The sequence below is a fragment of the Triturus cristatus genome, chromosome 11, assembly GCF_964204655.1.
Source record: "Triturus cristatus chromosome 11, aTriCri1.1, whole genome shotgun sequence".
NCBI lineage: Eukaryota > Metazoa > Chordata > Amphibia > Caudata > Salamandridae > Triturus > Triturus cristatus.
In genome coordinates, this window is record NC_140594.1 from 363,377,634 (window position 1) to 363,403,844 (window position 26,211).

Sequence of the window (26,211 nt, forward strand, 5' to 3'; positions counted from 1 at the left end):
AAATCATTGAAATAAAGACGAAACCTAGACAAGACTTGACAGACGTTCCATTGTTAGATCCAGACCTGACGTTGTATGTAGACGGATCATGCATGAGAGCAAGTACAGGAGATTTAGTGGCCGCGTATGCAGTCACAACAGACACTGAAGTTATTGAAACAAATTGTATAGATACTTTGTCAGCCCAAGCAGCAGAACTCATTGCTCTAACGCAAGCCTGTATTCAAGCCACAAATAAGAAAGTTAATGTATACACTGACTCACGTTATGCATTCGGAGTTGTACACGACTTCGGCGTGCTGTGGCGAGAGAGAGGTTATTTAACGTCCCATGGTGCCCACATTCAGCACGGACCCCTCATTCATGCTTTGTTAGACGCAATACATCTACCCACTGCTATATCGATTATGAAATGTAAAGCACACACGAAGGTTACTGATACCATTTCTCAAGGCAATGATTTAGCTGACAGAACAGCTAAACAGACTGCTCAGAATCGCACATTAGACATGACAAAGCCAATAGTTCAGACACCAACACAGTGTATGACAATTAAGGATCCCGCACTTGATGTAATTGACATACAGACACATGCCACAGCAGAAGAAATAAAGAAGTGGACTGAACTAGGAGGGATCCAGACAGATCAAGGGTGGATGACAAAGGAGAAATCTGTATGGTTTCTCCCTGATTCCATGGTTCAAGCCATTATAGCTACAGTTCACAGTCCAGCACATTTAGGAGAGAAGGCTATGCTAGACAGCATTCAGCACATTTGGTTCAACAAACATTTACGAGCAGCAGCTAAACAAAAAGTTCGTACCTGTATGATATGTTGTCAGTTTAATCCAGGAAAGAGTGTTCCCGTAGAGCAGGGTGGATTTCAGCCTCCTGACCATCCTTTTGAAGTCCTCCAGATGGATTATATTCAGATGGAACGTTGTCGAGGATTCAAATATGTCCTCGTAGTTGTCTGCGCTCTCTCCCGTTGGACAGAGGCGTATCCCGTATCAGATTACACTGCCCCGACTACTGCCAAGCAGCTAGTTCGAGAATTCTTCCCACGGTACGGTTTACCACGTGTTGTATATTCAGATAACGGTCAGCCTTTCTCATCCGAATTAATGAAACATGTCTCACTCTTGTTGGGATATCAGTGGAAATTCCACTGTGTCCGACACCCCGAGGCAGCAGGTCTCGTAGAAAGACATAACCAGACACTGAAAATCAGACTGTCCAAAATATGTAGAGAGAAAGGTGTCGACTGGATAGTAGCATTACCAGTTGCACTCTTTTACATGAGAATGGTAGCACACTCTAGAACAGGGCTATCCCCGTATGAGGTGATCTTTGGTAGACCGCCGAATATGTGGGGGACGCCTATACCACGTAAAATAACTGATGTTGACTGTAATATGCTGACAGATTACCTGGCTTCCTTGATGTCTGCACTACAATCTTCTCGTTCACAGGTAGCTGCAGCCTTTCCCGACAACACTGAGGCGAAACCCCATGACGTTGTTCCGGGTAATCTTGTCTTTGTGAGAAATTTCGACAGGAAAAGTCAATTGGAGCCCAGGTGGAAAGCACCGAAGTTGGTCCTGTTGACCACAAGAACAGCCGTGAAGATCGAGGGACGTAAAGGGTGGATTCATTCAAGTCACGTCAAAAAATTCCATGGACTACCTTCAGATATAGACACTGTGCCCTGCACTCCCTCACAGACTGATTCAAAACTTCCTTTTGTTGAAAAGAATGACTCTCAGTGCTATAAATTAAAGCTTAGGCCCAAACAGTCGAGCAATTTGATTGTTTAAGTCCTCTCCAAGGTGAAGCGGTTGAATTGTCTCCGACATGTATCCCTTGGACCTGAGTAGAGAAAATACCCGAGAAATGTTGAAACGACAGGCGTATTGTAAATCACTGCGTAGCCACTGTATTGTGACTTTATTAATTTTGTTTTTCTTGAGTTTTTTAATAGTTACTGCAAGTATATTGTTGCATATGTATTATCCTGATTCTAAACGTGTTTTCAATATAACTGATGAACACTCTTTTAAGTGACCTACCGCCACATGAGTTGTCCTATAGACTTGCGCTGCGTAATAACACATTCATTAGTATGTTACATCATTCCCATCAGACTAGTAATGCCACCAATTGTTGGGTGTGTGGCCGACTCCCTCCCTATCAGAATAACAAAGGAGTTCTGCCTTTCTTTCCACATCCGTTCACACACAATGGCTCCTGTGGAGCATGGTTTAGTTTATTAAATTCCATAGACCCAGACACAGCAGTTTATCAACAACATTGGATATGGGGAAATCTGAATCTAGTTTTATTCAAAGTCTGTCACCCTAATAAGGAGGGTCACCCCAGTAGAACAGGAACTGATTTAGAAAATGAAGTGTATAAATTAGGTAATTTTACGCCTAATCTTATGATTTTGAATGTCAAATCCGAAGTTGAACTAATTCTGCCCACTATGTCAGTATTTCCAGTTAAGGGTGAATTATGTGTAAGAAAAGTTGGTTCCATACACATGGGCCATAGCCAATGCGTTACTACAGTAGAATATAGTGATCAAGGTAAATCTTCATTTAGAGCTTCTCGCCATTCCTACTTCATATGTGGTCAGACTGCATATATGCGTCTGCCTCTAGATTGGGATGGTACCTGTTACATAGCATTCCTTTTGCCACCTGTTTTCCTAGCTCCCCCTGATTATTATCGAAATGTTCATTTAGTACACAATAGAGAGCAAAGAGATCTCCCAGTTGTCGATTATACTGAAACAGCATGGGACAAGTATGTAGATTTCAATAAAGGTATCTTTCCCTATATAGGTACAATATCAAATAGTAAGCTGATACGCAGACTCACCAAGACTCTTGAAGCTGTAGTAAACGAGACTATAGCCGCCCTAGGCAATCTGACAGAGGAACAATCAGTGATGAGAATTGTTGTTCTCCAGAATCGACTTGTCCTTGACGTCATCCTGGCCGATAGGGGCGGAGCTTGCAGGGTCATCGGATCCAGCTGCTGCATATTCATACCAGAAAAATTCGCCATCTGTATATAAAGCTATAACACGCCTTCATAAGATTGTAAGCCAGATACACGAGAATCCAGGCACTTGGACGTGGTCCGGGTGGTTTTGGAGTGTGATATCAGCCTGGGGATGGAGAGTTCTATCCTTCCTAGGTATTGGCCTTCTTATGCTCTTCAGTTGTTGTTTATGCCTACAAAGTGGACCAGCGATTTGTGGTCTGTGTGCCACATCGTGTATTCCACATCAAGGTTTTCGTTCAAAATACCGGAAGAAGAAGGAAGAAGAAATGATGCTCCATGAGCAAATCAATGGAATGATGAAGATTGATGTCTCGTGAAGGGCAAGAAGGGGACAAGGAGGGAATGTGGAAATGTGGATTTTCCTGATCAGTTATGTCCCCTATCTTGGACCCCAACGGTTCTATATGCATGTCACAAGTACATGTATGTTCCCTCCAGTTCCAGTTTCTAAGACGCAAACATATGTGTGTCTACCGTTGACATGTTCTCTGTCAGATCCGCCATCACAGGGTTGGATATTCGATTCCTAAGTATGAAAAGCCACCGACTTTATATGGCTAAGTTACTCCATTTTTACAGTTCAGGCAAGTAGGCCCGATTCTGTCCTCAAAGCCTTTCCCTGCTCTCTGTCTTTGACAGCTTCAGCTTGAGCTCGCATCTGTATCCATGAACTTTGTCCTACTCCCTGTGCAGCTAACGGTGACTGCCTCGGCCAGTTTTCGCCTGTCTGCCAAGAAGTTGTATTTCACCTTCGAATTATCTATTTTACTCTTCAGCCGATGCATTCCTGTCCAGTGATTTAGGTAAACATTTCCTTTAGCTCACAAGCAAAGGACTCAGCCTTTCCGTCCTCCTGCAAGTGATTCATAGCCCTGTTGCCATGGAAAGTTTTCTATCCCTCGCATCTCATATAGACACTTGGACGCTTGTACACGCACACAGTCAGTATAGAATAGATTCTGTCCGAGAGTTTTTCCTTGTGGATAACATAGTTCTTTAAACATAGGATGTTAGATATGATTTGGGATTAGGTTGACTTGACCCCAGACTTCTCGTCTCCACATGTAGAGCTAAATGTCAAGTCCCCTTCACCCCCTAGTTGCACGTCAATTACACGTCATGCTGCCGCGCGCGCATCTATGCCAAGTATTATCTTATAGATCCACCTATGTCTGATAATTCTAACCAATCATGTTTCTTTTATTCCTTATTACGCCTAGTTTCGATTATGTCACTGTTTTGTCACTTTTCTTATCAAATGTTACGCCTTCTACATTCGTTTCATTGTAATGCACTTATTATAAAAATACATGTCTGTTAATGAATTATTGTACTTCACTTCCTGAACCCTCGTGGTGACGGAACCTGAGGACCGCGACTCGAGTCGGCCATTTTGAATGGAATAAAGCCCATTAGAAAACCTCTTATACCACGGATTCTGCCTCTTGTTATTTTGAGCTATTTACTTTATTTTTAGATTCCGTATGAAATTCAGTCCGGTAATATTTATTTTATTTACCACAATGGTTAAAAATTATTAGGGCACCATAGTTAATTATAACATTTACATTTCAATGAGGGCCCTTGCCGGATTTATTTTCACTCCTTAGTGATTCCAAATTATTAGGAGCCCCTGGTTATAGGGAAAAAAACTGTTTCTCATCTGACTCCTCACACTGCACAAGTATTATAAATAGCAAAAATATGTGACATCTATACACTCTTTTGACCACTAGTCAAGGACTCCATATTTACTTTGAAATTGAATAATTTAAATATTTGGAAGGTCACAAGTGAGTGCCAGCTTCCACCTTCTGTGAATTTATTTGGTTATTCTGGGTGTTGTGAATCTCCAAGGAGATCACCAAGCACCTGAATCAAACATTATATTAAAGAAACAGAATTGAAGGGTATTTCTGCCACTTGGTTGATAAACGACTGCTGTTTCCCTATTTCCATCATTTGTTTCCCCTTGCATCCTTCATTGAGCTTGCTAAACTCTTGTCCTTCCATGGCCAAAATCTTGAGTAACAATTGATGCAGATATGAACACAATTTGCAATCAATTAGACCTCATTATTTAAACGGTAAAAAGTCTACTTTTGTTAAACTAGTACAGCTAACATGAAACCGCTAAATATAGCCATCTGGTGTGGATTATAAATTAACTGCTTACCCGTCATAGAGGAGGTGGGGTTTTCAGCAGAGAAATGTTTTGTTTAATTCTGTGTCTGTCTTAAGTGATGCTCTTGTTGTAGATTTAAACCATGCTTTTTTTTCAAATTAAACCTTGCTTTTTTCATGGCTCACTTTTTTATTAGAGGCTGAAAACATTTTGCAGGCAGAATTTTGATATTTTACTCTGGCTGCTCTAGGTGTTTTCCCGCAGTGGAAATTGCACCACATTTTGATTTCTCCCTCATCACCATCAAGATTCCATCATGAAACTGTTTAGCTCTACTATGGTGGGAGACACTGGGAAGGTATGAGACTGGATGGCAGAAAACTAAGCACGTGTGGAATGGTAGAATCTTCCCCACCTAATGTGAGCTGTGAAAATGTACCTCAGAAATGGGGACACCAAGTAGATTTCAACCAGTGGAGTTGAGGATAGAGATCTATAAACCTTTGGTATATGCACCTTTCCCACCCTCTTCTAAAGCAAACTCTGAAGCTTCAGAGGAAACTGTAAAGTAAGTATCCCCTTTTGCTTTCCAAGAAAACCTTTCTTTCAGTCGAAAATGCAGGCCCTGCGTCCGGCAGGAAGGCATTTTGTTGTATCTTTTTGAGTGCCACCCTGTTAAGCCCAGAATAGAAGCCCAGAATAGAGTAGTTTATAGATGCCCAGAAAGTCATCTTTAATCCAGTTGCTTGAAGAGCATTAATGTGAGGGCAAATGAATAGGAGCCTGCCTCCTTGCCACAAGCATGAAAACATGTGGGCTTGATGGACTCAATGGTCTCCATCTGCTCCCGATATAAGCTCCCAAAGGTGAATCCCTCATAGGAGGGTTGTTTTTAATGCAAATGTGTGGTGTGTGTAGATCAAATAAAGACACAATGGTTGGTATTATTTAGAGACAGTCCTTATTTGGCAGTAACACCAAAGGAGTCCCTGGCCATATGCATGTCCAGTTAAATCTAAAGTTCGTGGTCTAAGGTCACAATAAAATGATGCTTTGGAATGCAGTACATGTTACTTTCTCAGGAGAGCAATGCTGCACACTAGGTCTGTTTTTCTAAATTCAGTTTTGCTTGCTTTGATATTGCAGCTGCTTGCGGCAGGATGACGGATACGCAAATGGAAGATTGCACTTCAGCATTTGAAGCCACAAAGGAGGAATTTCAGTCAAGTAAGAGATCGAAACAGCTTGACCTATATTTGTGTTTTTTTTCTTTAGTAGAGACGAAGACTACTAGACCGCTTGAGTATGAACCTGATCAGAAATAATCAGTACTCTCTCTAGAATCAGCATATTGCATCAATAATGTGGTGGGCTGTAGTTTGTTTGTTTACAGCATGAGGGTCACATGCAAAAAAAGTATCACTTAAAAGGGCTACAGACGTTTTTGGGACTCACTCTTTTTTATGGACACCTTATTCACTTTGTCATTTGCATCAGACATTTTAAAAAATGCTTTTTGATTGCAAGATTGGGGTAGACTTTTGGCAATCAATGACCATCGATTTTACAGATACAAGCCACCTATGACAAGTGGTCAGACGTGGGTTCTCATTTTATTCTTTCCAACTCCTCTATGGATTTATCCCTAACTGTTCAGAACCTGCACCATGTGGCATGTGGACCTATGTTTATATGGATATGATTTTGGCAATATGAGAGCTAAAATTGTGTAAAGATCATCTTTGTCTCTTTGAATTTGTTTCTCAGCAGGTGTATTACACATCCTTTTCAAGGTTAACATCGAGTCCTTGCATCCATCACTTTAGAGACATTTGTGTTTTTTTGGGTGTATTTACTCCCCCAGTAGTATAGTTTAAGGAATAATATGTACATTAATCAATCATCTTTGGTGATTTATCATTCATCGGCCTAAATCTCTTCTGTTTTTTTATTTTTTATTATTAACACAACACAAATCAATTCTTTAGAATGTAATTATGTACTGTTATATCTCGTCTCGTTAGTTACTTTTATTGGGTTGGTATACATGCTCACAATTTTCTCTGCCATTCTGCACTTCCTGTTATTATCTTTGACTACTCCTCTGTCTCTTAAATTTCGACAAGGGTGCAAATGGCCATATATTTTCAAAATGATTTCTGGCTATACAACCATTGTGGCACCCTCTTTATACCTTTTTCTATGTTCTGACTTCATTTTCCTGGCTTAGTTTTGGGGATATGCTTGATCCAGTGCTGTGTACAGCAGAGCCAGCTCCCAAGCAGTTTTGAATGAGGGAGAGCAACAACTAAGAGCACCTGAATTGCCTGAGTATTATTACTTTTGATCATGAATTGTTGACACAGGATCTCAATTTTCCCCCTAAAAATGTGTTTTCATAGGGCAAGCTGTACTGTTGACCTTTAGGATGTGAACTTTCACCTTAAGCAAGAGGATAGCATTTTTTGATTACCCTATTTCTCAACAAATCGAAAAGTTACCTGTAATGAACTCCTGGGTGGATTTTGTTTGAGTCACTTTACACAGAAAAAATTATAAAAGTTGAGATATGGATTTATAACGTCCCATAGCAAATGAAAATCTCAAATATTTGCCAGAGACTTATTCTAATCATGCCACCAGCAACCCCCCTCACCTGTTTGTTCTCCCTTGTAAATCTGCTTCTTCCACTGCAGCCTCCCTTGTACATAGCAAGGATTGAGGATTGACCTTTAGCCCAAACAGTTATGACCCTACTGTGGTATTTTCCAATGTTTTCCTGATTAGTCTTCAGAAAACAAATGTATGTGTGTGACAGGATTCCTCACACGGGTCGTGCCCCTTTGACAATTAAGGTTATTCATTTGAGGTGGTGGGTCCTGCATAGGTCTCTGGTGTTTAGTTCCATTTGAGTATAGTTATAATTTAAACTTCCCCAAACTAGAAGCAAGAGGGTTGGTGCCAGAGTTAGTGCTCACACTATCAGGATCCTGTTGCTGGTAGGTTGGAATCATCCAAAATTAATATCAATTTTCAGCAGTGTACGGGCAGCAGCCAATCCAGTGGTCCCCTAACTGAGATAAAGTCCAACAGCCCACAAATATGGGTCCGAGCACTTGCACACAAATAAGATTGTCTCTGTATGATTGTATGACCAAGCCTTTGTCACACTTGCTTTCAGTGGTTGACACTCCAACTGGTAACAATCTAGCCAACAGGTATTTGTTTATTTTTATGTTGAGCCTAGAATCAGAGCGCATGCCTGCTCTGTGAGACTTTATGTATTTACAATATTGGCTTGAACCAAGCCGATGGACCAACACTTGCTCTCTACTGTGCCAGTTAGTAATGCTGGCCCCCTATTGGTGGACTGTCTTCCAAAGTCCCTCCCCTGGAATCTTGCTCAGAGCCCAGGACATCTCACTGAGTGAATATTTCTGTTGGCCATTCAGACTTTCAAAGACTTCTTACTGTTAGTGCGTGTGATGGCCCCTCCTCCTGCTTCTCTCCTCACTGCAAGGATCGTCTTTCACCACTGCTGTAATTAGTTACGGCTTAAAACAAAGGATTCCAAGGACTTACATTTTCGTTTTGACAGGGTAATTCCTTTAGCCTTTCACTATTATGTGGAGACTACATTTTCGTAAAACAGATAGCATGTATCCTTTTCATTACTTTCACAGGCTGTATTTCAATGGTATTTGCCAATTATCAACATAACAATTCGCTGAAGACTTTACTGAATTAATGCTTTCCAACAAGAACACACTTATCTGGAGGTGTTTCCCAGGGCCGTAGCAACTGGGTGGACCGAGCGGGGCCAGGCCTACCAAAATCTGTGTCTGATCCCCCTAAATCTGAAGCCTCTGTATTACGAGGACATTTAAAAATGTGGTTAATATATCTTTTTTTTGAGTTAGCTGTAATGATTTATGGTGTGACTCAGTGGCCCGAGCAGCAGATCTGCAAACATGTGCCACGGACCCCTTGTTTAACATTCAGGTGCCCTGCATGCAGTTTCCATCTCTGACCTTCTGGCTTGTTGTGACCTTGCATCTTGTCTCTGTGGCGGCACCAATAGCAGATTTCACTGGACCCTCGGAGTACTGCTTAAAAATGGATTCTGTCACTGCATCCCTGGCCGGTTTTAATGCATGTGTGATCATACTATTATATTATCAATTAGCATGTATCATATACTGTGCTGCCAGTTTTATATGTGCAAGTGTGTGGGCCTGAGTGGAAGCTGCCTGCGTTTTAATACCTGCTGGTTTGTGTTGCATGTGTGCACATATTTTATTATATGGTTTCACTGCCTAATGAGGGCCTAAAATCTTCTGTTCGTGAATAAGCACATGCTGTATATAAAAGCCAGACCTATTTGTTCTAACATGCAATGCTTGTTATATTTGCAAGTCAAGTTAAAGATTATTGTATGATATACACTCATACACCCACTCACAGCCCCACTCAGACACTTTTGTACCCACTCACAGACCCACTTAGGCAGGCGCTCTCTCTGTCTCTGTCTCTGTCTCTGTCTCTGTCTCTCTCTCTCTCTCTCTCTCTCTCTCTCTCTCTCTCTCTCTCTCTCTCTCTCTGTGTCTCTCTCTCTCTCTCTCTGTCTCTCTCTCGGTCTCTCTCTCTCTCTCTCTGTCTGTCTGTCTCTCTCTCTCTCTCTCACAGTTAAGAAATAAAATGTAAAAAAAAAAAAACGTTGAAAGTCACTAAAGAAAACAAAGGTTACTGGGGTATTATAGTTATGAAATGACATTAACAAACTGTAGAAATTCACTGCAAAAACATAGGTTACATGGATGTTATAGTTAGGACATAGAATAAAAACGAAACAGTAGAAATTCACTGAAAAAAACTAAAGGTTACAGGGACATTATAGTTAGGCTCAGATTTCACTCTTATAAAACCATTGAAATTCAGCAGTTCTAGTTACCAGAGGTAACTTTAAAGTATGCCCCCGCAGTGCACTGCTTATGACCTCACATATTACATATTACATAACTCTTGACATGGTCATTGGCATCACTGATGACATCTCAAATGGTATCACTGATGATATCATCCATCAAACCACTCACATGCCCAATAACACTTCCATACAATCTCTGAAACACCCACACTACCGTTAAGAAAACCATTCACCAAACTACTGACACACACTCACACAATCACACACTCACTCATACAGCCACTCATACAACCATTCACTCACCCATAAAGCCAATCACAAGTCACTCACAGACCCATACAACCACTCACACACCCATACAACCACTAGCATACTCAATCCAAAACAAGCTTTATTCGATGTGTACAAACAACCATAAAAGCAATTACAGTAATAAAAGCACATTACAAATAAAAGAAAGAACCATATTAAAATTTTATAAAAACTTCCTACCAAATTCCATAAAACAATAAATCCTCGTCAAATGCTTTGTGTTATCATTTAAAAAGTAACACTTTTCCGTACATTTATTGCTTTGAAAATGAAAAGTACGACATTAATACAGACCCTGTTTTCATTAAGGTCAAGCAAAAGTTTCATAGCAGCTCTATTTGATCTCACGTTTTGTGTTTATAAAACAAGGTTTTAAATAATGGCGTCTAAAATTAGAATACAAATCACAGAAGAGCATAAAATGTATTGTACTTTGCTTGGTCAGCCTGTCACAAGGACAGGGGATCGAATCTAGGGGACAGGATTTCCTTTTAGGAAAAGCAACTAAATGATGGACAATTCCAAGTCTAAGTCTGGTTAATACAAAGCGGTGCAATGGGTTTGTGACCCTTGTTAGATAGCTTTGGAAACTCTCCTCAGACTGAAGTGTTTGATAAAATATAACAGCCAATTTTTCCCCTTCCAATCCCATACGAGATTCCATTCTGTAGTTCATAAAATTGTCCTTAATAGAAAGTTTAGTTAGTACAGTCACCTGTGGGGGATTGGACTGGATTGACAAGTTCAACAGACTGCTATATGTGTTATTAATATATCTAAGCCAGGGAACACACATTGCCTTGTTCAGAGACAGACAATCTAAGGTGATTGACTTTGTAAAACTGGTTTCTTCTTTGGGCCAGATAGACTGCCATAACAACAAGGGGCGCAGTGAAATTAAATCCGCTAGATACTGTAACCCTACTTCCCAATGTATTATCTCGGTAGAGTCTGAGGCAGGCAGAAAGAATAAGCACTTTAAGAAGTAGTTTTCTTCGGTCTGCAGTTCCTTGCTGCTATAGAAGCTCCACACTCCAGCTCCATAAAAAGAGAGGCGACAAATCTGTCCATTTCTCTAATATATTGACTACCCAATTTTGCTGCTGACCTGAAGATCCCATGAGCACTTCTCTTCATCTTGGATCAGACATTGATCATTTCGTGTGACCATGACCCATTTCCTGAAAATGTCGCTCCCAGGTAGCAAAAAGTATCAACAGTAGCTACCAGGGTATTATCAATATAAAAGGTTTTGCATTTCTTTGATTTAGTCCCACAGATCATGGTAAATATCTTTGATTTATCAACTACCAATTTCCAGAAAGTAAATCCCCAAAGGTATTAAGTAGTCACTGGAAGCCCACCGGGGTCTTGGATAACAAGACTGCGTCATCGGCATAAAGTAACTCTGGGATAGGACTCCGAGAGATTTGTGGGGCATCTGCTTGAACTGCTTGTAAAACCTTATCCACCTCATTGATAAACAATGAGAAGTAGCGGGGCAAGGACGTAGCCTTGTCGTATGCCTCGTTTCATATTGAAATTCAGCGTGCAATCTCCCCCGGTTCCAAATCGCACTTTACTTGACAGGTTCTCATATAGCCTTGCAAGAAAACATATAATAGGTCTAGGTGCACTAAGGGTGAGTAAGGTTGGCCAAAGAATAGAGTGGTCAACTCGATCGAAGGCGCTACTGAGATCAGCAAAAGAAAGGTACAATCTACCTCCTGTAGCACAGGTGTGTTAGACCTGTCAGCCCTTTGGGTGGTCCCTCCTCATCATTATTTATTTTGTCCCACTTTTGCCTCAAACCCTGTTTGAATTTTTCCTTTTTGGGAACCACCAGACTTTTTAGTGTTGCTGCAGATTCAGGGAGCCATTTTAGCTACCCCTGAAACTTCTGTCTGAGGGCCTGGAGCACAAAATGGTGGCCACCTGTGACATCACCAGCATCTACTGGAACCTGCTAGCACCTTCCAGAACATTCCAGAACCCTGTGACAGTTGGAGGCGGTTTAGAATGTTGGGAAGCTAAGACAGAGAGTTGGCAGTTGGAGCTGGCAGTTGGCACCTGACTGGTGAGGAGTGAGCAGCACAAACCTGAAGGAGGAAGGAGTGAAGCAGCAGGGGTGGAAACTTGTGCCTGGAGTGGGGTCCATAAACCCACCCTTGATACTAGTCCCTACTGACGGAGCCCAGCCTAGAGCCCTGTGTGGGAAGAAGTCAGAAAAACCATCCTGAGGACCTGGACAGCAGGAACAGGCCTTAGAAACAAGAGAACAGCAAGATCCTGACCTGGAAGCTGGTTTCCCTGAAGTCCGACGTCGAGTAGCCTAAGACCTGGAGCCCGAGGTGGAGAAGCGGCGCTGACTGGAAAAGCAGACGTCGTACCCGGAGCCGCCAGAGGTCGAGAGAGGGCGCCGTCAGAGGTCGTGAGGAATACCAGAGGTCGAGGAGGAAGTCACCCGAGGTCGAGTGAGCGGCGTCATCGGAGGAGTGAAGTCCGCCCTCCGGAGTCGTCGGAGACCGAGGTGAAGTGTAACGGAGGTCGGGAGTGAGGATCGCACTCCGGAGTTGCCGGAACCTGTAAGAATCGTGCCGGAGGTCGGGAGTGGAGGTCGCACTCCGGAGTCGCCGGAAACCTGAGGAGAGGAGCACCGGAGGTCGGGAGTGAGGGTCGCACTCCGGAGCCGCCGGAAGTCGACATCGAGGCAAGGCCGGCCGACGTCATCGTATCCGAGGTCGCCATCGGACCGGAGCCGCCCGAAGTCGACATCGAGTAAAGACTGCCCGACACCATCGAATCGGAGGTCGAGATCGAACCGAGGCCGCCGACATCGAGACCGGAGCCGCCTGCCGGCGTCGTCAAAGAACTGACATTGTGCCGAGACCGCCGACATCGAACCGGAACTGCCTCACGGCATCGACACGACTCCAGCGGCGTCGGAGCATCAGAAAAAGGGCAGTAAGTGGAGTAGAGGGCGCCTTAGGCCCTGTGGAGACCTGAGAGACTGCTCTAAGGTGCCAGGGGTGAACTGGGACTAATCTAGAGAGGTTGTGTGGAGAGAGAGAGCCAGGTCTCTGGTATTTCCCCCCTTTATCTACCTCAGTTTAGGCCTCAGCCTTGACCAAGCCAGGGAGTAGACACCCTCAAGCCTTCCACATCCCCACAAGCTGTGCCTGGGCCAAATCAGCCCTTAGGAATTCAAAAGTGATCTGATTCCATGAGTGTCACTGTCAGCTTTTAAGTATTTATTAGGGGCATTGTATTTATTGTATTTAACCTATTTATTGTTCCACTGTATTTATTGGTCCACAGTATTTATTGATGCACAATATTTATTGGTTACAGTATTTATTGCCTCGGAATATTTAATTGCCTGTCTGTATTGCACTTTTATTTATGCCTTCAGTATTTATGATCACCCCTATTTATTGAATCATTAAGCCAGTATTTATTTGTCCTGCACTTTCTAAAACGTTTGTATATTGTGATTGTTATTTATTTTCTCCAATCAGCAACTAAGAGAAAAAGCAGATAAAGAAAGATATTTTCATAATTTTTACGGTGTAGAGTCGTTTTTGGAACGGATGCATGCATGGTTATTGTTTGGGTATGTTGTATGCTTAGCACGGAGCCTGATTCCTGACCACTCGAGCCAAGCTACCACAGTGTGTCCGGAAGACCACCACCACCCCTTCTAGTGTGGGAGTGGTTTTCCAACATAAATTGGTGTTCAGTGGTGGGATTGAGCTGTGCCTACGTATACTCAACAATAACTGTGGGTAGTCCATAGGCCTACACCGGGAGTTTTCTCAAAGCGGCCTTCCTAATTGTGGGTTTTAGTTTTTTCCAAATTTACTCTGGTGATGGGAGGAGGTATTATTAAAGGTACCCCCCTGCATAGTTACTGCACAAAACCTGTCCTCTGACCTGAGTGGGCAAGATGGAATTTGTACTAGAAAATCTAGAAACGTACACTGTGGCCCAACTCAGGGAGTTTTGCCAGCGGGAGGGGGTGTACTGTCCCCCAGGAGCAAAGAAGGGTGCACTCCAAACCAGCTTAAGGGCTTGGGGGGAGGCACGCCGAGAAAGCAAGGCTGAGGAGGAAGACAGGGATGGAGAGCCTGACCCCGAGGGGGCTGAGATGTACCAACCTGAGGTGGGGAACCTGTCAGCAGGGCCCAGAACCATTTCTAGGAAGGGTAGCAGTGCCTTTAGCGGTGGCTTGTCTGAAGTGGAGCTAACGGACCGGAGGGAGAAAAGACAGCTCACATGGGACTTAGCAAGGCTGGAGAAGGAGAAGGAGGAGCAGAGGATGGCCCATGAATTACGACTGAAAGAAATAGATCTTCAGATCTTGAGAATCGGGGCACAGCCTGTTCCTAATGGTGGCAGCCAAACCCAAGAGATCACCAGGGAACCTAAACCATACCTGCCAAAGGACATAGTAGCTAGCTATGGAGTGGGCGACGATATCGCCAAGTGGCTAGCGGCCTATGAGGTCTCGTTGAGGGCCCATGGGGTTCCAGAGAAGTACTGGGGAGGGGGATTGTACAAGTACATGCCTCCAGCTGGTAGGGATGCTTTATTGGCCCTCGAAGAGGATGAGCAGACCCACTACCCCACCATGAAACTGGCACTCATCAGAAAGTTTGGACTAACACCTGAAAAGTACAGACAGAAGTTCAGGGGTAGTCACAAACTGGGCACGCCGAATTGGGTGGACTTCCTGGACTATGCAAAGAAGGCAATGGAAGGTTGGATTCAGGGCAGTGAAGTGAGGAACTACGAGGGGCTGTTTGACCTAGTACTGAAGGAACACCTGCTCGAGAAATGTTTCCCTGAACTGCGGCAACACCTGGTGGATAGCAAGCTGACCAGTCCCCGGAAGCTTGCTGAGGAGGCGGACATTTGGGCTAGTACCCGGGTGTCCACAAGGGGGACTGGAGGGGATACTCAAAAGGCCGGACAGGGCGCCCCCCAGAAGAAAGAGGGAGGGGAAAAGAAAAAGGAGTTCTCCAAAGGCCCCCAAAATAACTTCCAAGGGAAGGGAACAGGATTCACCCCTAAGGCTAACCCGCCCAGAAACCCTAATCCTGGCCAGAGTCAGCAGCCAAGGGTTGTCCATTGCTATGAGTGCGGTGGCGTTGGACACTATAAAGGAGATCCGAAGTGCTTGAAACGACCACCCCCTCCCACTGGAGGAAAGACCCCCGGAGTAGCTAGTGTAGTGCTCGGGGAGGAGATGCCCTTAACTAAGGGAAGGGAGTGGGCGGGTGTCACTTTAGTGTCCCTGGGAGAACGGGAGATGGTTCCTAAGATCCAGGTGCCCGCAAATACTGCAAAGTATGGGCAGTGGGTCACCATCAACGGCCAAAGAGGGGAGGCTCTGAGAGACACAGGAGCCAGTATGACTATGGTGCGTAGCCAACTGGTGTCTCCAGAGCAGGTAATTCCCGATGTACTCCACCCAGCCGCGATGGCTGACGGCAGAACAGGCCACTATCCAGTGGCCGAGGTTCCCTTTGAATGGGGGGGGTTGCAGGTTCACTTCGAGTTGCCGTAAGCCCTGCCGTGCCAGTCGATTGTCTGCTGGGGAATGACCTGGAGCACAACGCTTGGAAGGAGGTGGAATACCGGACTCACACCGAGATGCTGGGTACACCTGACTGGGCCTGTGTTAGCACAAGGTCCACGACTACCCGAAGAGGGAGTTCATTTCGGCTGGAGCCTGGAACAAAGGCCCAGCCAGCTGCCAGTCAAGGGAAGAACCGAGGACAGGAGGAGCCTGCCTCGGCGTCCCCACCCCGTAGGACGGATAGGCCACCGGAGGTGGTGGACCAGGAGTCTGCGGTGGGGGACGTTACCAACCTGGAGGACCTACCCATCCCGGCCGAGTGGCACGTGGAGGGAGGCCCGTCCAGGGAGGAATTCTGCCAGGGCCAGAGGGAGTGCCCTACCCTTGAGGGGCTGAGGCGACAGGCCGAAGCCCAGGCAGCAGGGAACGTTGAAGGGAACTACAGTGTTTACTGGGAGGATGGCCTCCTCTACAGTGAACCCAAGGCACCCCTACACGGATCGTCACGAGCCTTGGTAGTTCCTCAACGTTATCGGGCCTTCCTTCTGGAGTTGGCTCACGAGATACCATTGGCAGGACACCTGGGGCAAGACAAGACCTTCGCCCGTCTTGTCCCACACTTTTATTGGCCTCAGATGAAAGTGTCGTCCGATACCTACTGCCGGACATGTGTGTCTTGCCAAGCCAGTGGGAAAACAGGGGTGAAGCTGAAAGCTCCCCTGGAACCACTTCCTGTCGTTAGCACCCCCTTTGAAAGGGTGGGCATCGACATTGTGGGTCCATTAGATCCGCCGACTACAGCTGGTCACAGGTTTATCCTGGTTCTGGTGGATCATGCCACACGGTACCCAGAGGCAATACCTCTGAGGACCATAACAGCACCTGTTGTGGCAAGGGCCCTGATGGGAATCTTTACCCGAGTGGGTTTTCCCAAGGAAGTTGTGTCCGACAGGGGGACCAACTTCATGTCAGCGTACATGCGGGCCATGTGGAAGGAGTGTGGAGTGACATACCGGTTCACCACTCCTTACCACCCCCAGACAAATGGTCTGGTGGAGAGGTTTAACAAAACCTTGAAGGGCATGATCAGAAGTCTGCCTGAAAGCCTGCGGAGGAAATGGGACGTCCTCCTACCCTGTTTACTTTTTTCCTACAGGGAAGTGCCACAGAAGGGAGTGGGCTTCAGCCCCTTCGAGCTTCTGTATGGGCACCCTGTACGTGGACCTCTCAACCTGGTGAGAGACGGATGGGAAAGAACTCCCAGAAAGCTTCCCCAGGATGTGGTGAGCTACATGCTGGCCTTCCGGAGCCAAATGGCTAAGTTGTGGAAGCAAGCTTCTGACAACTTGGAAGCCAGCCAAGCAGTGATGAAGGCGTGGTATGACCACAACGCTCACCCGGTGGAGTTGGAGCCTGGCCAGAAGGTGTGGGTGATCGAACCGGGAGAGCTTAGTGCCCTCCAAGATCGCTGATCAGGACCCTTTGAGGTGTTGGAGAAGAAGGGTAAGGCTACCTACTTGGTGGACCTGAAGACCCCTCGTCAGCCCCTGCGGGTGCTGCATGCCAACCGCCTCAAACCCCACCACGAGAGGCCCGAAGTCATCTTGATGATGGTGACTGACGGAGGAGAGGACGTGGATAGCGAGCCTCTCCCTGATCTGTTTGCGTCTCAAGAGAAGGATGGGTCGGTGGAGGGAGTGAATCTCTCCCCATCTCTAACTCCTGAACAGCAGGAGGACTGTCGCCAGGTCCTGGGGCAGTACTCTTCATTGTTCTCCCTTGTCCCGGGTAGGACTCACCTGTGCGTCCATGACATGGACACAGGAGACAGCCCACCTGTGAAGTCCAAGATCTACCGGATGTCAGACAAGGTGAAGGCCAGCATTCATAGTGAAGTCACTAAGATGCTGGAGCTAGGAGTGATCGAACCTTCTAGCAGCCCCTGGTCCAGTCCGGTGGTGTTAGTACCAAAAGCTGCACCACCGGGTGCCCAACCAGAACTGAGGTTCTGTGTGGACTATCGGGGACTGAATTCAGTGACCAAAACTGATGCTCATCCGATCCCTAGGGCGGATGAATTGATTGACCGGCTGGGAGCTGCCCAATATCTAAGTACCTTTGACCTTACTTCAGGGTACTGGCAGATCTCTTTGACTGATGGAGCAAGGGAAAGGTCAGCCTTCTCCACGCCCAATGGCCACTACCAGTTTTGTGTGATGCCCTTTGGGCTCAAGAACGCACCTGCCACGTTTCAGCGCCTGGTAAACCAGATCCTCACCGGAATGGAGAGTTTCTCTGCTGCTTATCTGGATGACATAGCCGTCTTCAGTAACAGCTGGGAGGATCACTTGCGTCACCTGCAAGCTGTTCTCCAGGCCCTGAGACAAGCTGGATTGACGATCAAGGCCAGCAAGTGCCAGATCGGGCAGGGGTCGGTAGTGTACCTTGGACACTTGGTGGGTAGGGGAGCGGTGCAACCCCTCCAGGCGAAGATCGAGGCCATCATGGCCTGGGAACCCCCCAAGACACAGACTGAGGTCCGAGCATTTTTGGGCCTCACGGGATATTACCGCCGCTTCGTGAAGGGGTACGGTACCATCGTAGCCCCCCTCACGGAGCTCACGTCCAAGAAACAACCTCGACGGGTAGTCTGGACGGAGGCTTGTCAGCGAGCCTTTGAGAGATTGAAGAAAGCCATGTGCGAGGCCCCGGTCTTAAGGGCCCCAGCGTGCAATCTCCCCCGGTTCCAAATCGCACTTTACTTGACAGGTTCTCATATAGCCTTGCAAGAAAACATATAATAGGTCTAGGTGCACTAAGGGTGAGTAAGGTTGGCCAAAGAATAGAGTGGTCAACTCGATCGAAGGCGCTACTGAGATCAGCAAAAGAAAGGTACAATCTACCTCCTGTAGCACAGGTGTATTTACCTATGAACAAATCCAGGTTCACACATTGCTCTATTGTCCCCACCCCATGTCTAAAACCAAATTGCGCCGGGAAAAGTATTGAGTTTTCACATGCCCACTCTTCGAATCTCTTTAATAGCACTTTGTTCGTCACTTTGGCTGATGAGTCTAGAAGCGATATTGGACAATAATTTTTTGGTTCTGATTTATTACCCTTTTAATAAATGGGTATAATAACAGACATCCCCCACGATGGATGGTCGGATCTGTCACTGCTGTGTTAAACACCTTGGTTAAAATTGGTCCCCACAAATCAACAGCAGCTTTATAAATATCCACTGGGACCCCGTCTGGACCAGCGATTTTACCCCCTGTACCTCCTTTCATTGCCAGTATCTCTTCAAATGTAATGTTCAGTGGTGACGGGGCCAATAACTTTGTATGTCGCTCTGTATACACCCCTCTTCCTCATCAGATGGGTTAAAGATGTCTGTAAAATAGGCTACCCAGGCATCACACGTAATGTGGGATAACATTTTAGGGATGGAGTCGCTTTTTAAAAATGATGAATTGACTGTCTCTCAGATAAGTTTGTCTGCAGTATCCGCTGCTACGGACAGCTTGTCCCATGCTGCCTCTTGTTATCTCGAGGTTGGCAGTGTAGGGGCTGTTTCAGTTGGTGGGAAGCTGAAGCACATGCATGGTCAAACCAACCTCTGCTTTGACCGTGTCTAACATACTCACTCACCCATACAGCCTCCCACTGAGCTCACTCACCCATACAGCCACTTAGACAATCACTCACAGACCCATACAGCCCCTCACATACCCATACAACCCCTTACATACCCATACAACCCCTTACATACCCATACAACCCCTCACATACCCATACAACCACTAACATACCCATACAACCACTAACATACCCATACAACCACTAACATACCCACACAACCACTAACAAACCCACTCACACAACCACTCACTCAACCACTCACCCATACACCTACTAACTCACCCATCACCCTCTAAGTCATGCAGCTACTAACAGAGCTACTCACTCACCCATACAGCCACTTACACAGTCACTCACAGAGCCATACAACCACTCACACACTCATACAACCACTAACATACCCACTCACACAACCACTCACTCACATATACAGCCACACTCTCACTCATACAGCTACGCACAGAGCTGCTCACTCACCCTCACAGCCACTTACACATCCATTCACTCATCTACAAAACCACTTACATACCCATTCACACATCGATATAAGTACTCACAAGCCCACCCACTCACTTATACAGCCACTCACATAGATATGTACTGTGCAAAATAGCCACTCACACACCCAATCACATACCCATACGCCCACTAAAACAGCAAATCACCCATACATCCACTTACACACCCAGTCACCCATAGAGCCATTCACATAGCCACTAACTTACCCATACAGCTACTCACACACCCACTTATTCACCAATACAACCACTCGCCCACACACCCACTTAGACACCCACTACCACACTGATGCAGACAGTTACAGTGCCACTCACATATATTAGAAACAGTAACACTCATTAGACGTACAAAAAAGAATAGTAATATACCTTATGCAATAGCTTAGTATATATCTTTAACTATCAGAAACATTTATGAAACCCACTCGCTGGATGATGTCAACAGTGATGTGATAAATTATGTCTTCAGTGATATCACTGACCATGTCATGAGTGATGAAATATGAGAGGTCATAAACAGTGCATTGTGGGGGCGTAAGTTATAGTTAGCTCCAGTAACTATAACTGCAAAATTTCAATGGTTTTGTACAAGTGAAATCTGAGCCTAACTATAACGTCCCTGTAACCTTTGTTTTTTTCAGTGAATTTCGAAGGTTTTTTAAAATTCTATTTCCTAACTATAACGTCCCTGTAACCTTAGTTTTTTTCAGTGAATATATATACTTCTCTGTACACACCTTTTATCTTACAACAATTTCATTTTCATATCTCCCATTGCCCTCCAACTACAAACATTTGATTTATGTATCTTAACCGTGGGTCCGGGACGCCTACTCAGTGGGTCCGCAACTGTTTAGAAATATAAATAACATTAGCAGATTGAGAAGTATATAAACATTAAAAAGCTAAATTGAAAATGTGAAACCCTTTGCAAGACGGAATTTGAAACTGGAGGATAAAAATTAAGTTGGTATCCTTACCTTGAGCTGCTCAAGTACAGAAAAAGGAATTTGGAATTGCGTATTTGGTGTCCCCAATTGAAGCTCTAGGAAATGATGATAAAAAGAGCTTGCATTTGGAGCAAACAATACAAAAGGATATGCTGTAGTCCAGCATATAAAATGGTATTTTAGAAATAACATTTTGATACACTTAAACCTTCTGATTAAAATTTTTGTATATGTTTTCGTATATTTGATGTACTCCTTGTTTTTTCATTTTTGCATATTGTTTTGTGGCACAAATCATACAAATTATTTAGGTAGGTGTCCCTGGCACCCTGTAGTGAGTCAGTGGGGTCCATGGAAGTCAAAAGGTTAAAAACCCCTGATCTATCTGGTCAGTCTGTGTTTCGGAGCTGGGATCAAGATGAAAGGATATAGATTCAATACGTTGAATTTATTTCAGTATCTGCAGTAATTCCAGTGGGTGAAGATAATGTTTTTCAGCAGTACGAGATCTTATTTAGTTTTTCCAACTATTTATTCCTTGCATAACATCTCGGTGCTGCTGTCGTTATGCACTGTATCGTCTAACAAATGAATGCACTGGAAGAAAGAAAATAGAAAATAATAGCTGAAATGCAGCACTTGTATGGGTAAAATGTCTTCTGCCCGGTGAGATGTATTTCTGTCTTGTTAGAATGAAATGTAATCCTGAAAAGATGCTTTTCATTTCAGATAAGAAGGAGGATGCACACAAAATTGATTTATGATAAAAAATCGATTTCAATTTGATGTGAGATTTTAGCGATCATTGTTTGTTGATATGCAAGTGTATGTATGTATGCGTATGTTTTTAGTGGGGAATGTTTGATACCGAAATAATTAAATTGTTTTAAAAGGAATATGTGTGTAAAGATAAGAATATATCATGCTATATCTTATCTGCCCTTTTTGAGATAAAGAATTGTATTAAGTGAAAATAATATGTGTTTACAACTAATTAACTCAGACTGGCTGAGTGGGTAATTTTTGATAAACAGCGTTTACTTCTCCCTGTCCCCTTGGCCTTAAAGTATTTCAGCTCTACGTTTGGGGATTTCCTAAAGTTTATATGTAGTGGAATAAAGGACAGGGGATCATATCGACAATACACTGATTACTGACTATCTCTTTCCCTTTTCTGGAAGGAATCAATCTGATATGTTTATGTTGCATTCTTTTCAGGTCTAGAGACAGAACCACTGCCTACTCATGCACAGATACCTGGCCAGTGGCCAAAGGATCATTGCGATTTCTTGTTGGATGCCATTGATGCTGAACTTGACCAAATGCAGGTAATACATGGCAATCATGTCCCTACAAGAGTAGGGTTCATGTATACATTGTCAGTGCTAAAATGGCAAAATACTCTGCAAATCTACTTCAGTGGAAGGGAAGTGGATGGAGGATATAGGGGCAGGGCTTATATGGAAGGACAACAGCCAGGCAGAATGCCACTACTACATTAGTTATAGCACATTTTAACATGAGAGTCTTACTTTTAATATTTTGTTAGCAGCACTTTTGACCATGGATGCTATTAGAATAAAATGGCAGCACGACCACTTGTCAGTGAGATGCACTGTCTGCAGTGGGTAGGCCCAGACTTGGGTCTCGTACCTCACTGTGCTAAAGGACTCACGCTACAGGAGTGTTGTGGCACAGTGAAGATGAAGCATGTCTTGAGTAGCTTGTGCTCCAGTGCAGAAGGACTGTGGCCTATCAGTTTTAACTGGACTGTCCTATATGGATAGACCCATGACTGGTGTGCACAAAACTGTTCACTGTCTGCAGTTGCACTCCTCTTACTCAGTGTTTTCTTCTTTATTTCCATTTCCCTTAACATGTCTGCAAGGGTGCTACTTGCTAAACTGGTCTTTGGGTTTTAAGCACAACTTCACATCCCTGTTTCTAGGGTATAAATAGTGAGGATAAATGACACAGAGCAAGAACGGATGCACCAGACTTTTCTTATGCAACTTTGGGGTTTCTCCCCAAAGTAAACTTTGAATAAAGGGATCTAAATTGTGCATTTTACAGCACATTGTCAAATAAACTAGAAGCCATAGGTTTACATGCAGTTTTGAAGGGCACTCATGAAATATTCCATTACTTTCATGGGATGTCAAAGAAGCTTGATTCTCTCCCACCAAGAAACTGTAATAAAATGGTATTAAAACCCTGCTAATTCCCTAAAATGTGGCTAAAAAGCAATAGGGTTCAAATAAACTTGGTATGCAATTAATATGCGTTCCCTCATTTTTCAAAATCTGTATGGTTTTATTACTCGCTTCTACCCTCCACCACCTCTTAGTTGTACCACATGTTCTAGCGTAGCATGAACAGCACAGGACATCCTGCTTGCTGTTCCTGATTTATGGAGAGAGACCAATCTTATATTACCTTGTTTTGCTTGGGTTGGGGTTTTCCTTGAGTTTTTCTCAATACCTAGTCAGATATGATCTCCAGTTGGCAGGTTCTTGACACTTTCCTTCGTCCAGTTCATGCCAGTTAGACGTTGAAACATGGCAAATGTGCCAGCATTGGGGATATTAAGGAAGAAGTATCACCACTTATAAGTTGCTCATGCTAGTACGTCCGTTTAATTTGACTGGACTGGTTGTTTCATATGCCACAATTAAGAAAAAGTGCACCCATAAATATGCTTTCACTTTTGAAGTACTTGTGTTTTTCCTGAAAATGTTGAGTTCTTATGTAAACCTCTTGTATTGCATCACATTTGTAAACACAGTTGAGTTCATATATGCTTCTCTGGAATTTTATATGGTTGGGTTGTAAACCTTCTAAAACAAATATAAATAATACTAGCTTGATGTTTGTGTGTGTCTGAGAGTTGTTTAAGATTAGCAATTACGGAATCGATTCCTCTAGTGTGACACACAGAATAAAGGTTTTATTGATTAGACTACACAGACAGCTGTAAGGAAAAGAAGGGAAGAAAATTCACGTACGGTCAAAATGTTTGATATCACTCTAAACTAGACCATGCAGACTAGCCACAGGTTAGATGTTGCTAAACTATTGTTTTGCTTGGAAACTGTGCATTAGTCATTCACTTTATAGCAGATAATGCCTACTTTCGACAGAGAACTCTTACCTACTAAAAGGCATCCTCTGTGTTTGAAGTTATTGAAAAAATAGCAGTTCATCAAATTGACTAGCACTCGTTTGGAGTCTTTACACCCTGATTGAAAATGGCAGCTGAAAACTCAAATAATTGACTCACCACTAAAATCTAGTGTAGTGAATGTTGCATTATTGTGTTAGAAATGGAGCATAACCATGGCGAAGTAGTCTCTGACAATTCAAATCATGAGATTCTTGTCACTAAATCCATAACACTGGCTGTAGGTTTACCATTCAGGAATCTAGTTAGCAAACTATGTGTGCCTCTTTCACTCAGTTTCAGCATCTGATGCCATGGTATTTGACCTTTAGTTGGTGTTAAATTTGGAGAATTATGTCTCCACCTTTTTCCAAACATTTTGCCATGAGGGACTTGGAAGAACAGTCCTGGACCTCTAACCTAAACATAAGCCCACTGGCATGCATTGCATCTGGGTTTTACTCATGATCAGGGTAAGCCTGTTGTCCTTTCACTTTTCCGCCCTTTCCATTGGATTTTCTCATGTTTATAATTGATCTACTTAGAAGGGGCAGAGCAGAAATGTGACAAAGATCTCACAATATGTTTCAGTAGACAACACTATTAAACTTCAGGTGGGTTAGATTTTACATGCTCTGAAGGTAGCTTGCCCACTCATATAACAGTCAATTTACTAGTTTAGACAGCAGACATATTCAAATGGGCATACTAATATTATATGCTCAGCACTCAGCAATAAAATCCTAATCAATATAGGTAATGAATTGCCTCTTCAAGATCCACAGCAGCAAGTGCCCACTGGTACCATAAAAATAACTTCATCAGTAAGTGTCCCCAACTCTGTGTGAATTATCATTCTGAAAAACCTTAAGGGCCTCATGTAGGTAGCCAAATACCGGTCGGTAACGGCCGATTTTCAGTAATTATACCGTTACCGACCGGTATTTTGGCTTTTGAGATGTAGGGGGAGAATTTCTGTATTCGGAATTTACCGAATCGGTAAAATTACCGAATCGGTAATTTTACCGATTCGGTAAATTCCGAATACAGAAATCAGATGTAGGGGGACTGTGTGGTGTGTGTGGGGATTCGTTATTTACCACCAACTAATAGTTGGTGGTAAATGACGAATATGTGTGTAAATGCATTATTTTGCCCGTAGATGTGTGCAATGTGGCAGACACACATGCCCTCAGGGAATGTATGTGTGCCACATGTGCACACATGGCCGAATCAGGGGTGCAACAGGGTGTCAATGTGACACCCTGCCACCCTTGCATGTGCTCCCCCATTACCGAATCGGTATTTACCGATTCGGTAATGAGGCATACCTTCCCATCAATGGGAAGGTATGCCTCATTACCGATTCGGTAAATACCGATTCGGTAATTACCGAATTATTCCGAATCGGTAATATTTACCGACCAATTACCTACATAGCATTTACCACTTCATAAATACCGAATCGGTATGATTCGGTATTTATGAAGTGGGAAATGCCAGCCCACCTACATAAGGCCCTTAATGTGTTAATAATTTTATGCCCAAACATCAGTTTGAGAATTTCTGAAAAATGTATATCTTTATGTTCCCAAGTCACAGTTTTTCATTTTGAGAACAAAAAAACAGAATTCTTACAAACAAAAACATTTAAAATATCTTTTTTGCCCACAAAAACCAGCTTTTCATTTCTAGTAAATTCACAAATTGCTCTGCAAATACCAGATTATCAGTTTGCTCAGATACCCAGATGTACACATAATGAACTGAATCTGCTTCATGTGCCTATTTATCACAATCAGATGACTGGGATGCTCATTGTGCGCTACAACCAAATGCTAGGGATTGTCACTAAAATGCCAAGATAGGTTAAAACCACTAGTGGCCAATATACCCCGGTGGTAGATTATATAAGGGTTGA

The 26,211-nt window shown here is 43.9% G+C and overlaps 1 protein-coding gene across 1 annotated transcript in view; it reads left to right on the plus strand.

The window, feature by feature from the left end:
* LOC146784184 (uncharacterized) overlaps positions 1–26,211 on the plus strand; it is a 739,190-nt gene that overhangs the window by 66,000 nt on the left and 646,979 nt on the right. The window contains exons 2-3 of the mRNA XM_085632912.1: positions 6,344–6,424; positions 22,349–22,458. Coding sequence (XP_085489038.1) covers positions 6,358–6,424; positions 22,349–22,458 — 177 coding nt within the window. The 5' untranslated portion in view covers positions 6,344–6,357. The remainder of the gene's footprint in view (positions 1–6,343; positions 6,425–22,348; positions 22,459–26,211) is intronic.